Source organism: Heteronotia binoei, chromosome 12 (assembly GCF_032191835.1).
Source record: "Heteronotia binoei isolate CCM8104 ecotype False Entrance Well chromosome 12, APGP_CSIRO_Hbin_v1, whole genome shotgun sequence".
In the NCBI taxonomy this organism is placed as follows: domain Eukaryota; kingdom Metazoa; phylum Chordata; class Lepidosauria; order Squamata; family Gekkonidae; genus Heteronotia; species Heteronotia binoei.
This window is the reverse complement of record NC_083234.1, coordinates 51,034,921-51,053,583: the sequence shown is the minus strand read 5'-3', so window position 1 is coordinate 51,053,583 and position 18,663 is coordinate 51,034,921. Positions and strand designations below refer to the sequence as shown.

At 41.1% G+C, this 18,663-nt stretch overlaps 1 protein-coding gene across 3 annotated transcripts in view; it reads right to left on the bottom strand.

The window, feature by feature from the left end:
- Positions 1 to 18,378, bottom strand: part of XPO7 (exportin 7) — a 76,913-nt gene extending 58,535 nt beyond the window's left edge. For all 3 annotated transcript variants that reach the window (XM_060251410.1, XM_060251411.1, XM_060251412.1), the window contains exon 1: positions 18,241 to 18,378. In XM_060251410.1, coding sequence (XP_060107393.1) covers positions 18,241 to 18,258 — 18 coding nt within the window. In that variant the 5' untranslated portion in view covers positions 18,259 to 18,378. The remainder of the gene's footprint in view (positions 1 to 18,240) is intronic.
- Between the last annotated feature and the right edge of the window lie 285 nt (positions 18,379 to 18,663).

Below are 18,663 nucleotides of genomic sequence, written 5' to 3'. Positions count from 1 at the left end.
ATCAAATCTCCAAAAGCCAATCAGAAACCTTGCCGAGCAAGGGCCCCACCTAGACTTGCCAACTTTTAAAAAACACTTGGCGGGCACCAGAAAAGGTGTCAATGGGCACAACTTTGGGGACCCTGATCTAGATAATAAATATAATCCAAGAATCTCCATAGCTAGAACTCTCTCATCCAGCCAAGCACTATGCCCAAGTATAACATGTTGAAGCCTACCAAAAAGTTTTCATGGAACATCTGCTGATTAAGCTATCCAGGTATAACAAACACTTTAGATAGCCCCATGTGCTCCATCACCTACACATTTTGTATCAACAACTTCATCATGACATATTTGATGAATCTGTGATATCTGACAGATCTGTAATATTTGGAACCAAAGTCTACTAAACAGCATGGCTGTGGCATATTTTTTTTTAGCATTTAAGGTTACAGCAGACAAAATCCACTTCCAGTTAATGAATGATATGAGACTGAAGTGCACTTGAGAATGAAGAGAATAAATGTCTGTCTGAAATGCCACTAAGTTGTGTGAGAAACTAATAATTTAAAAAAACTAAACATTTTCTAAGATTTCTTCTGAAAAGTCTTAGGAATGGCTATTTGCCTTTCCGAATTATAGATCATAAAACCTGCCTGATATATCTTTCTAGTTCTTCCTCCCAGCAACACAAAACACTGGAGTACATCCTGCTCAGACTGGTCAAGATCAGATTAGCTTTACATTCCATTTCCTGTTAGCCAGTAAAGGCTTATGACTGAGGAAAACAAGGGGTGGGGATTATTTCTTCATGGGCTGGACAGCATCACCTCTCTGAACCAAGATAAAAGAAGCACTGAATGAAGTGACTGTGCATCATTGGAGCCCTGCACATATTAGATAAAGACCAAGCACAAGGCTGCAAGCTCTTAAACATCAAAGTTACTCAGCATAAGAAAAAACCAAGACAAAGCAGCCCAAACACTCCTCTACTCTTACATTATTCAGACCTCTTCATGCAGTACTGAAGTACTTCTCACAGGTAGCACTATATCATTCAGCCTTAGAAAAACAGCACAGGGCACTTGTGAAAAAAACTGAGAACAGGTCTCTGTATTCTTGTCAATAAGGAACTCCTAGATGCAAGTATTCCCAATGTGGTCTCCTTGATTGGGCAGTTTAGATTCTACCAAGAAAATTCAAATTCTAGGCTCAAAATTTATCTAAAATCAGGTGTGTAGACACTTGCTTTTTATTTCCATACCAATTATCACTACATTAGACATGCGGGGCTAATCAGACAAATGTTGAGTGTGAAGACTGCAATACAGCACAGTGGAGTGGACTGGACTGCCTTCAGATACTTTCAAACATAAACTCAATGAAAGGATTCTATGAAAATACAGACACCCAGTTACTTGTGTGGTTCCAGATGGATAGTATGGGATGTAGGCTGTGCTCCCCTTTAGGAACAAAAGAAAGGCATATAGTGCTTCTAATTCCCTCTAAATCCTGTAACACTGATGACTACCACAATGCATTACAAAAAACTGGAATTGCTGTCCTTTTGCTGCCCAGGAACCTTTTAACATTTAATATTTTAACATTCATAGCTATACAACCCACAATCAGAGTATGACATAATCCTGCAAACACAAGAGATACCCCACTACTGTGCAAGGGCTAAGAAATTTCAAACCAAGTTCTACTATAGTTTTGACAGAGAAAAGAGCCAGTGGGCAAATGAAAAGTGACATACATATGACTTTTATAGTCCACTTCTTGCATGTGATGTCCTGCCTACAAAAGCTCATGTCATCATCATTGACTAATTTTAAAGGAGTCAGGCTGATCCTTGGCTTGCATGGAACAAGCACCAGCTGAACTATTCAACAGCCGTTTATGTGCACGTCACCCACCAATTATTTTTCTTATTTCTTTGACTTCACTTTCATTCAAGTTCTCTGTAGTATTTGTTATACCTTCTGTGTTATTTTGTCTAACTTCCTTTCCTTCTTCATTAAGATTTGAAGGAACAGTAATCCCATGTTTCAGTTACTCATTACTTTGTACTATAGCAATCTTTTCAATGAAAACATTTGTGGACTCAACTTTCGCAGTGTCAGAAGGGACTGCTGGGGGGAGGAGAAGGAAGAGCAGGTCTGCATGAAGTTACGGTGATCTTTGTGTAAGAGATAACTGGGCACATATTTCTACAAATACAACACACCAGTACACTATAAAATCCCAAAGCACAATCCCTACACTGCAAATCTGTGTCCCTACAAAAAAAAATTCAGGAAATCAAATCCCAGTTTCTCTTCAAAATGCTTAGTTTTACAACCTCCTGTGAATGCTGAGACAGGAGTGAGCATCTTCCTCACACTTTTAAGCAGGCTATTCCAAAGTACAGGGGCTGCTACTATTAAAAATGCAAATATGATGCCACTTCACAGCTGGTTGCAGGAAGAGATGAAGATAAGATACTATTCAGAGGAATGGAGTTGTCCCACAATCTCACAGAGGGAACAGTATAATAGTTTTTGTTTCATACCTGGCACGTAGGGTTAGTTTAAATGCATTAAAATTTTTGCAAACTTGGCAGCAAGAGAACTTCCTTGAAAGTTCCATTTTGTTCCCATTCCCCCAATTAAAAAGGGCAGAGATATAATAGTCTTCAGTTATGCTACCAGACTTTCATGTTCTAGATTCCCCCTTCCAACAATTACAGTAATAGATTATAGTAAGGAGTCAAATTGCACCTTTAAGACCAACAAAGTTTTATTCAGAATGCAAGCTTTCATGTGCTCTAAGTACACTTCATCAGATGAGGAATCAGGTACAGTAAGCAGAGCTACATATAGCTGGTAGGCAGTAGTTTAGAATGCAAAATGGTACAAATTTAAAATCCAATGACAGAATAGTAAAATTAACAAATTGAGCAAACCTTTGATCTGGGTAGCATGAGCGTGAGAAGCCAATAAAACAGTAACATGTCAAAATGTGAGAACGTCTGTTAATATTTGAGTATGTCAATACAGCTAAAAGAGAAATACATTGGATGTTCTTGTCTACCTAATTTACTTTTAAACATGTAAGCATCATTCTAGTTTGCCATTAGGAAAAAAAGAATACAATAAAATATAGTGAAAATGGGTTAAGTATATGTAATGAGATAAACAGCCAACATTCCTATTTTGAGTATGTCAATACAAAAAAAATATTCTGATACACTATTTTAAAAGAGAAATACACTGGAATACTGTGGATGTATAACTATACTCAGTGAGAGTGGGTTTAGCATATATAATGAGATAAAAAATGAGATACATAATTACATATGCTAAACCCACTCTCACTGAGTATACTTAATCCATTTTCACTGTATTTTATTGTATTCTTTTTTTCTAATGGCAAACTAGGGATATTGGCTGTTTATCTCATTACATATACTAAACCCATCTTCCACTATATTTTAATGTATTTTTTTCTAATGGCCAACTATATGTATGTTACATGTTAAAAGGTAAATTAGTTGTATGAGAAAAACTTTTGAGAAAGAAATGCCCTCATTTTGGCCCAGGCTTATAATAATAGTGATTAATAGACATTCTCCCATTTTGACATGTTACTGTTTTATTGGTTTCTCATGCTTATGCTACCCAGCTCAAAGGTTTGCTCAATTTGTTAATTTTACTATTCTGTTACTGAATTTTAAATTTGTACCATTTTGCATTCTAAACCACTGCCTACCAGCTATATGTAACTCTGCTCACTGTACCTCATTCCTCATCTGATGAAGTATGCTTAGAGCACACAAAAGCTTACATTCTGAATAAAACTTTGTTGGTCTTAAATGTGCAACTTGACTCCTACTCTGTTCTACTGCTTCAGATCAACATGGCTGCCCACTTGGATCTAGTAACAGATTATGTGTTGGAAGTCCTGTCTTGTTTTCAGGTGAAACAATCAGATACATGAGAAATTATTCAAAATTAAGCATTTAAGTTCCATTGATCTCAATGGGAGAAATGTAGATGAGATTAACTCCCCCTCTGATATCACTAGGGTTTAAAAAATCCGTGATCATGCCCATGCTTGGCATTTCATGGCTCTAAGTATAGTTTTTTGAGGGTTTTTTGGGCTAATCATCAGATATTTCATCTAACAGGGAAGACACACAGCAACAATTTTGTCCTGCATGCAATATGCAGCAGCTCTGAAGACATAGTGTGTTTGCTCTTCAAAAAAGTGTGAGCTGTTGTGAAACTTCTCAGTCATGACAAGCTGAATGTATTTGGACTACAGAAAATACAACACAGATTCTCAATATGTAACAGCACAGCAAGGCTTGCAAACATCATTTTGGATTAAGAGGCCTTTGCTTTGGAGAAAAGGCTGCTTCCATTTTTTATATGGCTCCAGGAGGTAAGCTGTTACTGACTATCTGGCAACTATTACCATTTTAATGAACAGGATACTGGGTTATATCTCCTATACTCATGGTCTATTAAAAGCTTGTTGTTACTACCACAGTAAGTTGCCATTTGGTAAGTAACCTTATTTACTCAAAAGTTAACATCCGATTGTACCAAGAAAGCACTACTTAATTTCATACAACAGATATTATGGGCTAGTAAACAACACACTTTGGGACTGCTACACTGGGCATAGAGAATGTAAACATAAGAAAGCATGCAACTGCCAGCAGACGTGTAAACAGATCTGCAGATAGTCTTAAAAGGAAGTTTATGGGAAAGTTGACAATGGTGTAGCCCAATGATCCCCAACAGAGCACCCATGGGTACTATAGCACCCACTGATGTGTATTCTGATGCCCACTTGCTTCCTAGCTCCCACACTCCCATCCTTATTCCTTTTCAAGTTCTTTTCTCCTTTGTCCTACTCTATCTTCTTTTCTGCTCTTCATTTTGTCACAATTCACGTTCCCTCACTTTCCACTTGCCCCTCTTCCTTGTGAAAATCTTTTTATCCTTTACCTTGACCTCACACTACTTCTTTAGCTGGTTTTCAGTTCTGCTGAATGCAACAACAGGATAAAGAAGGCGCAGCAGAGATAATAAGACAATGGGAAGGGGAGAAAAAGAGAAGACAAGCTCCAGGTACCTCCCACAAAGTTCAGGCATCAACCACAGTTTAAAGGATAATGGGTGCCTGAGCTTGCTACTCAGCTCTTTGTCTTCATTGGTGGTGGTAGAAAGTGCTGTCAAGTCACAGCTGACTTATGGAAACGTCATAGGGCTTTCAAGGCAAGAGACATTCAGAGGATGTTGTTATTGCCTGCCTCTGCATAGCAACCCTGGATTTGTGTTCTCCCATCCAAATACCTACAAAGGGCTGACCCTGAGCTTAGCTTCTGAGATTTGATGAGACTGGACTACCCTGGCCCATTTGTTTTCATTAGGGGCATATATTTGCTTAAACCTACTTCACCACAACAGCTGCACATCACCAGCAAAAATGAAGAGTGTGTTTGTTTGAGAGGAACTTTCCCCCTATAAGCAGTGACAGTAAAAACGAGAAAGGAGTATGAAATTACATCCCCCCATCTCAACCAGGGAAATCCACTCCATCACATGCACAATGCCAAACCACCCCCCTCAAGTAAAATTCACTGTATACACATTTATAGATTTTCTGGCTTCATCAGTATTCCCTTCAGAGTCCTTGATCCCACACAAACTTGCAGATGGTTACAAAGGTCACTCACCACTATTTCACTAGGATTAAACTCAGGCACATTATTTATTACCTGGAAGTTCATCCCTTCAAAAGCTTAACTCCCCCACCCCCAGCCAAACATTTCATTTAACTGAAACTTTAAAGCAATTTTTTGGGGGGGACTGTAAAAAATCTGATAGCACAACCCCCTTCCCAAATGTAAGCTCAAATATATGAAAATGGTAGATTCCCCCTGCGCTCAGAGAAATGAAAACAATGGCAGGCATTCTGTGGTGCCATCTAGCACCTTTTCTTATAGTTCCAAAACTGCCAGCAAATTCAACATCTTTGAGGACCCCTGGTGCAGACAATTATTCTAATCAGGGGCGTCAAATATGCGTCCCGGGGGCCAAATCAAGCCTCTGGAAGGCTCCTATCAGGCCCCCAAGCAATTGTTGTCTGCTTCCTTCTCCCTCTCTCTTGCTTACTTCTGCATAACAGCTTGCTTAATTGCACAGAAGCTAGCCTTGCAAAGGAGCTTGCTCAACTGCACAGGAGCTACAGAGCAAAACCTCTATTCTCTCCATTGGCTGAGGCCTTGGGGAGGAAGAGCGGGGGGAGGCAGAGCTTGGTTTGCCAGGCTCTCTCAATTGCACAGCAGAGCTACTGAGTGAAACCTTTCTCCTTCTATCGGCTTGGGCTCCTCCCCCTCCTGGTCCCCTGAGGAAGGAAGGAAAGAGGGGGCTCCTCCCCCTCTTCTTCCTTTGTCCAGTTCCTTGGATCCCATGGGAAAAATACAAAGAAAGCACCTTTAAGACTAATGAGTGCTAATGTTTTAAGCATGTTTTAATTTTTTTAAAAAAATATTTAATTGTGTCCTTTATGAAGTGTTTTATCTCTGCTACCTAATTTTAAATCGGTACACACATGGTCCAGCCTGACAAGGTCTCATTTATGTCAGATCTGGCCCTCATAAGAAATGAGTTTGATACCTCTGCTCTAATCAATGAGAAGACCTGCCTGATGCAGGCAGACAGGTGGTATACAAATATCTCAAATAAACAGGAAAGAGAAGATATACAAGTAAAATTGCTACCATTGCTGAACTGCTGGTGTTATTGCAAGGAAGTCTTTTGCAATGTGTTTGCCCCATCCCTCAGGTGAGATTTCAGTGATGGTCATGACAGCCAGTAATGGAGAGCCGTTTTAATCTCCACTCCGGTGGTATCTCTGAATGTAGAATTTGGTTTCGCCCACATAAGGGAATAGCTGACATTTAACTGTTCTTTTGGAGAAAATAAATCAGTGCATTTAATACTAAAGCTACACCAAGGTCAAATTACCCAGTAGCTTGGCCTTGCTGACAGTGATCTTAAAGGGAAGCAAATATGTGTGTTTTTTGTGTGCAGAGTATTACTGCACCCAAAGCAGTCCTTATAATATATACAAGACCTCCCTTCAGATATAACCCCCTCTCCACTGCATTATCACAATGGGCATTTTAGTAATTCAAATAAAGGCTCTCCAATTCACAAACCTGCTTGTTCTGATCATGTATACGGAACAGTTCATTTGTACTGATGCTCAGAACAAAGCTGTGTTGAGAGATGTTATAAAGAACTGAAGTTGCAGCCTGCCTAAGATGACCCTGATTAAATCCACAGTAGAGGCTTGATCCTTGCTCTTCATCCATCAACTAGACCAGAGGTGGCCAAACTTTCTGAATGTAAGAGTCACAGAGATGTTTGAGAGCTGCAAACATGAACATCAGATGTTTGAGAGCTGCAAACATGAACAAATAAAGGTAGTCCCCTGTGCAAGCACCAGTCATTTCTGATTCTGGGGTGACGTCACATCACAACTTTTCCACAGCAGACTTTTTTTTAATGGGGTGGTTTGCCATTGACTTCCCCAGTCATCTACACTTTACCCCCAGCAAGCTGGACAATCATTTTACCGACCTCGGAAGGATGGAAGGCTGAGTCAACACTGAACCGGCTACCTGAACCCAGCTTCCGCTGGGATCAAACTCAGGTCGTGAGCAGAGTCTGGACTGCAATACTGCAGCTTACCACTCTGCGCCATGGAGCTCAAACAAATATTACACACATTTTTATTAAAACTCTCAATACTTTCTTTGCACAGAAAGATAAAATACATGTGTGCTCTTTCCAACACAACCATGCTAGAAGGAGACTTTAAAAAAAAGTCTCCCCAACAGCAGAAGAGGTGTCACTGGACACCTCTAGCAGGTCCCTGAAAGTCTTGTCTATATAATAACAGTCCCCATTAGACCAGCAAAGGGAAAGCTTAGGAAATGATTTTCTGGCACAAATGACAGAAGGAAACACACATGTACCATAAAAATCATTGACCACTGTTTGCATCATTATACATCTCTCTTTTTCTTGACACCATGATTAGCAAATAGAGCTCCTACAAGAGCTACAAAACTAAGGGGGAACCCTGTGCAGCCCTCTTTAATTCTGTTCCTTCTTCCAGTGGCTCCCTTGGTTCTTGTACCCTCTTTTCCTGCTCTGGGTCTCCAGGTGACCTCTGTGGTAGAGCAGAAGAGCTTGCAAGCCTGCCTATTTCTCCCTCCTTCCCCACTTCACACACAGTGGAAATAGTTGCCTACCTATGGGTCAGCACTCAGAGGCTGACTAAGGTCCTGATGGCTAAGCATGCTTACTTGAGAGTACACCTGCATTAAGTTCCTCCTCAACCTCTGGGAGCCACACAATATGTGTGAAAGAGCTGAATGTGGCTTCTGAGTCACAAATTGGCCACCCCTGTACTAGATTGCACAATCATTCAAGATAGCAAGCTGGTTGCCCATCTTCCTCCCATCATGAATGAAGCACAAACAAGCCCTTCATTAAGTGTCATAAAACGGAAAGGTTAAAATGCTTTGTGCATCATTGACATCAGTGTTCCCTCTAAACTGAGTTAGAGTGAGCTAGCTCACAGATTTTTAGCCTCCAGCTCACACATTTTTGTCTTAGCTCAGGAAGGATGACCCCAGAGCACAATAATTAATGCAGTAGCTCACAACGTAGAATTTTTGCTCACAAGACTCTGCTGCTTAGAGGGAACACTGATTCACATATAGCCAAGGACTTGCTACTAGTAGCATTTGAGACCAGTCTGCTGAAAAATACAGAGGCAGAAGGAACTGCAAAAGTCCATCCTCAGTTTTCCTCTTACAGAAAACAAACAGTTAAATTAAGTCACTCTTTCTTGATAAGCACACAAGGGATTTCCCCAGTGAAGATTCATAAAAGGATGCAAGCCTGATTGCAAAATCTGCAGAGCTAGGGATAAATTAATGAAATCTTAAGAACAGCTATACTGAACCAACAATCTACCTAAAACTCCAAGAGACAGACCACTTCTTTACAGAACCATGCTGATTCTTCCTCATTGGGGTTAATTCTTCTTTGGGCTTAATAATTTTGTTTTCACCAATATATTGGTAACAAATACTAGGCTGGATATCTGTAGCAACCTGGATTGCCTCTGAATCTTTCAAACATAGGGATAAATTCCTACATTCTATGGCAACATCACCTATTTTCAGTAGGAGATCAACAATTTCACCTGATGATCACTTGTTAGTGTTTATTTTGTCCATAAACTCTCATTTATCTCTGAAAGAGGACTAGATGAGTGCTTCTAATACCCTTTTGAAAACAGGAGCTCCAGCATAACTGCTCCATATATTCCACAGTGAAAACCATGATACATTCGCAAAGTTTCTCTGTATTCATCCTATCTTATTTTTGCAAGCCAACACCTCCTCCCTGGCCAGTCACCGTGTGGTCAAAATCAATGTCACAGAACTCTTTCAATATTCCTAAGAACTGAATCTCCCACTACTAAGTGTCTCCCCTTCCCCCAACCCCACAGGGATATTGGTTTGCCCTACGAGCAATTATTTCTCTTTTTCTATGCTTAACACTATAATACCTAGGGAACCTCATTCTCCACAACAGCAGAAGAGGTGTCACTGGACACCTCTAACAGGTCCCTGAAAGTCTTGTCTAAATAACTCTTTTCCTCTGTCAGCTTCTCTAGATGGAGTAGCCTGTGGTGTGGAAACTGGATGTGATTTTTTAAACTATCAATTTCTAGAAAACAAGAAGTGCACTAAGAATCAGATGGAACGATACAGGTAATTAGACTATAGTCAACACATGCCCTCCAACAGACTCCTAGTGTCTGCGACTATTTTGCAGCCTATTAGAGTGGCTATTTTGCAGCCTATTTTTACCAAATCACATAATTTTCACTACTGAATTTTTCCATGAAGTCACTCTCAAAAATGCTTCTGGTCATGATTACATGGAAGAATTGGTGGCAAAAAGTGCTGTATAATCATAGCTCGCCCCACTGGCAAGAGATGAGCAGAGGTGGCTTGCCACTGCCTGCCTGTGTAGAATCCCCAGACTTCCTTGGTGGTCTCCCATCCAAGTACTAACCAGGGCTGACTCTACTTAGCTTCTGAGACCTGATGATATCAGGTTAGCCTGGGCCATTCAAGTCAGGGTACATGGAGAACTACCATACAGTAATGGTTAACTGCCTTGAGCAAGCTTCTGGAGAGGAACTATATAATCACCTAAATAAACAGATATCAGCAGTGTATATAGTCATGTTGAAGAGATTTCTCTGTACTTTGAGTTCAAAGCATATTTATTCCATGCAAATATGTTCACGGGACACTTTGCATGAAGAAAATGTGGTTAAAAATGATTGCATATTAACTTCATGACCCGCATTTATAGTACTGTATACAGAACCCAAACACTAGTATATTCTAGTGTGAAAGCTTGTGTGCTATATAGATTAGAGTGCTGGAAGACCTGCTTCAAATCCCCACACAATCATTAAGCTTAATGGATAACTTTTGGTTAGTCACTTTTCTCTCAGCCTAACCTACCTCACACATTACCCTTATGAGGGTAAAATAAAGGAGGAGATAATATACACTGCATACCTATAACTAGGCATGAAGTGAAAACAAATCCTCCTGCATATAAAGAAACTACTGGCAACCAAAAAGCAAAATACTATTTGTGTAGAGAGCAATATGATTCAAACATATTTTAATTTTATTGCAGAAAACATCTGATGTTTGAAGCTGGTACCACATACCACAAGGAAAAATATGCCAGCAGTGGACAGACTATAATTTCTATCCTGCCCTGAGTCCGTATTTGGGAAGGGTGGGATAGAAATCTAAAATAATAAATAGATAAATCTTATTTTGTGCACCTTTAAAAAAATAGCTTCCATAGAAAAATATACATATATGCATGGCCAATATACATTAAGTGACCCTGCGTATGCACTTTCCTTAAATAACATGTCTTGCTGCACCAGATTACCACCTGCCTAGTCCAGTGTTCCCTGCAAGAGTACTTCTAGTCCACCAGAAATAGCTTGGCTTTCTAACCCTATCCTAGATCATCGGGGGTGGGGAGAGAAACACCAATATTATAAGTGACTTTAAAAGAACATATTGACAACAATTGTCTCTATAATAGTAAACTCAATGCAGGAAGGTCTGTGCTTAACTGAAGAACAAATGCAGATGGTTCCAGGTTCTGTTCTCAGCATCTCCAATTAAAAGATCTCAGGTAGCAGACACTGGGAAAGATATCTTTCTGTTTGAAGGTGGACATCCGTTGCCAGTCAGAGTGGACAGCACTGAGATGGATGGCCTGATTCTGTATACGGCAGCTTCATATGTATACATCAATAGACAATGCTAACGATCCTTTTATGCATTGTAATGAACCAAAAGGAATTGTTTTAATACTACACAGAAAAACAAAAACATAATTTGCATGCTGATTTGTACACACTTCAGTTCCAAAACATGTCCAGATCCACTGCATATTTTAAGGGATTCAGAAGAAGTCTGTTTCAGATGGGAGCTATGTTAATCTGCAATAGAAGAGCTAAATTTGAGTCTAGTACTACCTTGGAGACCAACAAAATTTTGGGGGCGTAACATTTTGAGATTCAGAACTTCTTTAGTCAGATACAAGTAGGAATGGAGATCCCTGGAATCTTATATCCCAGTAAGAAGGTGGGAGGGGTGTTGCACAGGTCCAGTACAGAATGCAAATCAGCTTTACACCATTTGGTATACAGCAACTCAGCTGCTGTTGCAAACTGTTGTACAGTTCAGAGATTCAGATTCAAAGTAAGAGACTTTACTCAAAGGTGTTAGGCAAACTATTCTCTTAGCCTAACCTACCTCAGAGGCAAATAAGCAAGATGGCAGAACACTTTGTACTAAGAAATCATGTTGTAAAAAGGATTTTTTAAAATTGACACAAGAAAATCTGGAATGTGGCATTTGACAAAAATCACGTACTATAAAGAAAATAAAATTCCTCAGATAGATTTACAGAAAATTCTATTTTTATTACAAAGCACTGTAATACAAAACTAGCCAGCTTCATGTACTGTTTTAATTTTAAAATAAAATCAAAAGATGAAAAGGATTAAAAAAGCTTACAAAAACAACTTTTAAAAAATTGCCTTCCCAAAACTCATGTTAAGAAAGATACACTCAGTTACTGGTGCAATAACCATAGAACACTATCATGTTTTGTTGGCTTGGAAACGCTAGCACAACAGAAGCAAAGCAACATTGAAAGGGGCTACACTTTCAACATGCAGCATTACAAAACAGAGCTGTCTAAAGCTACTGCATAACACAATATTAGATGGCCAGATATTAATGCTATAATTCATTCAACTGCTCCACACTAGCAGATAATTAACTTGTTTCTGTAACTACCATAAAACCAAACCTGTTGATTGTAACATTTTTGTTGTTCTAGTAAATTAATGCTTTAAGAATATCTGCCTGGTCAAAAGCCCAACCGCAGGAATAAATCCTTCGAAATGTTTTTTTTAAAAACTAACATGGAAGTTTTCAACATGGGATTGGAGATCTCAAGCCACAGAGCAGAACAAGGCTTACCATACTTCCCCAGCATACTTCCCTGTAGCTATGGATATCTATAGCATGATATACTTTGATACCAGTCCTTGAAACTCAAACTATAAATCATGAGCACCAACATAAAGTATATCTAACCTTTTCTGTGTAAATAGCAGCAGTCTTTATTTTGATGCAATGCATTTCAGGACTAGACAATAAAACCAAATACTGGACTGTTGGTGTATTGCAGCTAGCTAGAACAGTCTGTGGGCTACCGTGCTCTCAGTAAACTGCACAGCGAACCAATGAGTAGTGGACTAGGATTTGGGAGAACCAGCTTCAAACCCCCACTCTGCTATGGAAGACTGTTGGATAACCTTGGGCCAGTAACACACTCTCAGCCTAATCTACTCCATAGTGTTGGGGGATAAAGTGAGGCCATTTTGCTTTTCCATTGTGGAGAAAACTAGGCCTTCAGGAAAGGTTGGGATGGAAATCTAATAGACCAAAATAGAAATCTAATAAATAAATAAATGAAACAAACGAACGTTATGTGAATATCCATGAGGCCACAAGTGCATAACTGGTGGGCTGCATTTGGCACAAGTTTACAAATTTTTCAGGTTGGAAGGTCCCAATAAAACAGTAGCTCAGTTTCCTACCAGCAGATAGGACCATACATACCCTTCACTCTTGATCAATCTATCTAGTCTAGAACATAACACATAGTGTGCAACCGTCACTTGAAACTAACAGGGGACTCTGGGGACCAGAACATCAGATAACAGAAGCTAGCATACTTCTGCAAGTGTTGGGTCTGGAATCTGGGAGACCTGTGGTCAAATCCCCACTCTGCCATGACCTTTGTGAATGATCTTGGGTCAGTCACCCTCTTTCAGGTAACCTACCTCACAATGTTGCAGTGAAGACTGTGAAATCCTTGGAGGAACCAGACAGACTGCATAAAACACCCAAGAAAAATAAACATGTCTACAACCCATTGCTAGCAAAGCTATGCTCAGAATCTTTACAAGTACTGCATCTCACAATACAAATACTGAACTGGATCCTCCACTGTATCTAGCAATACAAGGCCAATGCATTCCGTGCAGGCAGGCAACCAAGGGAAGAGGATCCTCTCCCTTAAACTTTGCTAAAAGATTCTCAATATGTTGTTATCATGCACTGATTACAACCATTCCTTCTTCAACCAAAACTCAACTGGCTTAACAACCTTTCCTGCCAGCAATGGATCCTTCATGGGCACATGTACTAAATCTGAACAGCACAGAAAGCACCCAACAAGATACTGGCAAAACACCACCGTAATAATGGTGTGATGTTATGCAAGTATAGCCCAATGCATAAGCAGGAGAAACAGGGACTGTAACCTATAAATTACTTCAGCAAGTGCTACTGCTGGCCAAACTTTCAGGATACTTTTGATCTTGTAGGATCATAGCTCCACTGAACAGCCCAAAACAGAAAATGCAAGCTATCTACAAGTGAGTACTGGCCTAGTGACTAAACTTTAAACCCAACAGGTGTACCCCACCACCCCCACCTGATAACCCCCTTTATTACTTTCAAAACCCCAGTCTTGGTAATTATCAACAAATGTTTGGATATTTTTGTCACAGCTGAGTATCTTTCAATGGGGTTTGGTAGACAAGGATCTACACCCACTCCCTACTTGTTACCAACTGCAGCTTTCTGTAGCAAGGCACTCACACTGAGAGAAGGCTGAGAGATTTCTCCAGTGCCTGCAAAATTAATTGTGCTGTAGGAAGGGGCAGGTTCCTCTGGGCTCACAATCCCCATGATCACTGCTGGTGTGAGATAAAGTATGCTGGCTACATGATGTGGAGGAAGGTTGGAGAACAAAGATTACTGGGATGAACAGCAGCAGACCATGATAACGTAACCTCATGAATCCAGCAGACTACATGGGAATGTGCTATACAAAGTGATCAAAGTCAGCAGCAACCAGTCAGCGGCAGTTGCTCATCCCGAGACTGCATCTGGTGGTGCAAAATGTCAGAAGTACTTGGGGCTTCTCTGGCAGCTAACCATGCACAGGACTTGAATAAAGGATTTCAGGCAAGCTTGTTGTTGTTCAGTCACACAGTCGAGTCTGACTCTTTGCGACCCCATGGACAAAGTCACGCCATGCCCTCCTGTCTTCCACCATCCTCCAAAGTCTGGTCAAATTTGTGTTTGTTACATCAGTAACGCTGCCCAGCCATGTCATCTCATCATCATCAGGCAAACTACACCTCTACTATGCAGTCTTTCTTGTGGTACATATGAAAGGTTTCAACACCAGAGCCAATAAGAGTACTCCACATGCTCCTATGTGTGTCTTTTTCCTGCCCAGCTGGCAGTAAGGTTAGATGAATGTTCCTTCACTTTTGCTATGAATCAGTTTCTTGCTGGTCAAAAGCTGAGCTTTACAGCTCAGCTCAGTTTTAGTTTCCAGCTTCTTCATTGCTAGTGCTTCCACGTAAGTAGTTTTTCACACTATGCTATTCTGGAAAGTCCACTTTGCAAAAATAAAGAATCAAAAATAACCAGCCCCTTTCTTCTTCATACTTTATTACTCCAGGGACCTAAAACTTTGTGCAGGAGAAGTCCTAGGGTGTTCAAGAACACTTCCTCTCCTGAATGAGCAGGAGAGGTGTCTGGATATGATTGGAGAGGTCATACTATCTTCCCTCTGTCTCCACCTGTCAGAAAGTTGGGATTCAAGCTCCCAAAAATGTGGTAGCCACATGGTTCTAATTGGGCATGCTGCAGTCCTCAGTACAGAGGAACATGCTGTGCTATCTTTGTTTGTTCCCTATCCTATTCTGGATGATGGGGACAGGTGATATCAGAGAGATATGCTGACATCTTGAACATTTGTTGAATGTTTCTATACCTGGGTAACATGGGGGAATCATTGCAGTGAAGACCGTGAAATCCTTGGAGGAACCAGACAGACTGCATAAAACAGCCAAGAAAAATAAACATGTCTACAACACATTGCTAGCATGATGCTCTATGATTAATTGATGCAAGCAGCATCACTACGAAATCCAGTGCAATTGCTCCTCTCTCAGCATCTTGAAGTTGGGCTTATTTTACAACATGCATTCTCTACTGAATAAGCGCAGTACAGAGAACTAGATACATTAGTGTTACACCAGCATCAGCAATGCTCTGATGGGTTTAGGACTGAGCTGTTTAATCCATTACAAGATTACACTGTGACTACAAGATAGCTTTAGTTCTGGTTTAATATTAAATTTGCATAGAAAATTTCCCACCTCAATCTGACCACAGCACCAAGAAACTAAATACAACTACCTACCTGAATATCCCTACTATTAAGCCCAAGGTGAATATTACAGCATATATATTGCTGATTTTTTAAAAATTGACAGGTTTGGTTGCATTTCCCTGTTATTAGGGCAAGGATAATCCCCATATATGATGTCAACAGTAATTGGTTGCCTGTGACAAGCAAGTCTTGCCTCCAGAAGACTAGGCACAAAAGCATCTGTAAGTTACAGGAGAGCCCCCCCCCCCTTTTCAGGCAAGATGACCAAGGAATCTTTATGTTATTAGTCAATCTAGTGACATTTGACTTAATGCATAGAAACTCTTAAATCCCAGCCAGTGTGATAACAAGTAATATACTAAATTGACTACCTTACGCCTGTATATCAAACAACTCAAAAGCCAACTAGAGTCTGCAGTCCCTCATGTAACAGAAAGAATATCTTACTTTGTCATATCTCATGTCTACAAATTTTCCCCAGAGAAATACTTCTGACAGGATTGCTACAGCAAGCTGACTGAATTTAGACCAAACTGGTTGTCAATGCCTTACTTTTAACTGAGAAATTTATTTATTTATTTATTCAATTTGTATTTCACTCTTCCCCACTACCATGGGGCTCAGAGCAGCTCACAATCTGGAACAAATCATAACATAGTTAAAACATACTGGTTTAAAAATTCCAAATGTATAAATATGGGATCGATCCATTTTTAAGCACCACAGAAATAATCACTACATAATCACTATAAATAATCACTACTATCACTACATAACTAGTGCAAGCCCCTCCCCCACTCCCCATAGCTGCTGTAGAAGTTTCTATTCAGGAAAGTTAAAATGTAATAAGGGCAAATTATTCAGGCCTGTAGTAACTCTTATTAATGACAAAGCTATATTTTCCTCAAGCCTCTGTGAAGTACATATAGGCTCTTTGTGATGTGGCAGTTATTTGGAGCCACTTCATCCATTAGCATCTGACAGAAACACACCTGTATTTCCACTATTCTGACACATGTTCTGTGTAATAAATTACAAATATACAAAACAAATGAAAACATAACAGCAGAATGAGGCAATTGTGGGGTTATATGTACTGTGTGCCTATGCACCCACACACAAATATTACAGAGAATATGCATCAATCAGTGACGGAAGTACACAGGGACCAAGCTTTTGCTGTAACATTAGTAAGCTCCTAATGCTAACTATAAGAACTTCAAAGCTACTGGTCACGGGCCACTTTTAGAGCAAATAAACAGCTCACCCTTGTGGTTCATAGAGGTAGGAGAAGCTGAACAAATTTACTGAGGAAAAGCATTATCACCAGCACAGGCTGTATTTTCCCCATGCTTAACATTAGCTCTCTATTGAGCAAATGTAGCCACTTTTTATCAGACTTTTAAGTTGACAGAAAGTACCAAAGCTCACATTTTAAGTAATGAACGGCTTCGAGAAATAAAGAATTTATACATAATATACAAAGTAAGATATACTGTCAGAGAAAACTAATTATTTCAAAATTACTGTCAGAGAAAAAGGAACCGAGAAGATGGACAGAACGCAACGAAGAGTAAGTTCTCGAAACGACTTGAGGTTATGGTTCATTTTTACTGCCGGGAAATTTATTTCCAAGCCAACATTTGGCCCGACCAGAGTACAGCATCATTCATACAAGTCAATTATGCAATCCCGAAATCGAACCGGCGGCAAGGAAGGACTCGTCAAGGGTCGCTCTTCCCATGTAAACACAGCGGCTCTTACTCCTCCTCCCCCTCCCCCCCCCCGGATGCCGGCACAGAAGCCCTTTCAGAGGCTCCCAACACAAGGCTACCGAAGTGCGGCCCGATACGATGCACCTTATTCGGAAGTAATAGGACTTATGAGGCGCGCACAGAATTACAGCTGCAGAGACCCACGGAGGCGACGAGAGCCGCTGACTCCCTCCCGGCTGCGGCTTCGCGCCTTCTTCCCCTCCGGCGGGAGGCGGCCTGCCGAGCCTGACCAGGCCCGGCATGTGAGTCTCTCTCCGATTCCACAGGAGATCGCCCTTTTCCCTCGAGAAACCCCCTCCCCCGGCCGCGCCCTGCAGGTGAGGAGGGCGGGAGGACCCTCTGCCTTCTGGCCCTCACAAGGGGCCTCTCCCCTCCGATTACGGGGTAGGGGAGTGGAAGGATCAGGCCCACACCGCACCGGGAGATGCCGCTGGTTCTCCAGGCCCGATGCTGAGATGCGGCCTCAGCTCAGGCCTCACTTGGGGGGAGGGGCCCCCCATTTCTTCTCTCCTCACCTGCACATGATCCGCCATTTTGCTCCATTCATGTTCTGCTCTCCCTCTTCGCCTCCCCCCACCAGATCCAACAACCCAATCAAGGCTGTTGCGCCTGCGCACTAACGCCGGCCGCCTCACGCACTCGGCGTAAGCAATCCTATAGGGTAACCTGAGGAGTCGTCGCGGCCGCCTTGGCTTGGAGAATGGAGCGGCTCGCTGCGGTTGCGTGAGGGGACCGGGCGCGCGGCAGTAACGTCAGCACACGCGCGGGAAAGGGAGGGCGGGAGGGAAGGCGATGGGCTTTGTTTACATGGTTCTTAAAGGGGCCGTACGCATTTTGCGTGAGTGAGATACAGGCGGAATCCTTCTGGAATGAGAGCGCTGGAAGGAAGCTCTATGTTCAAAGGCAGCCTACCTGTGATGCTTGAGGACACTAAGACA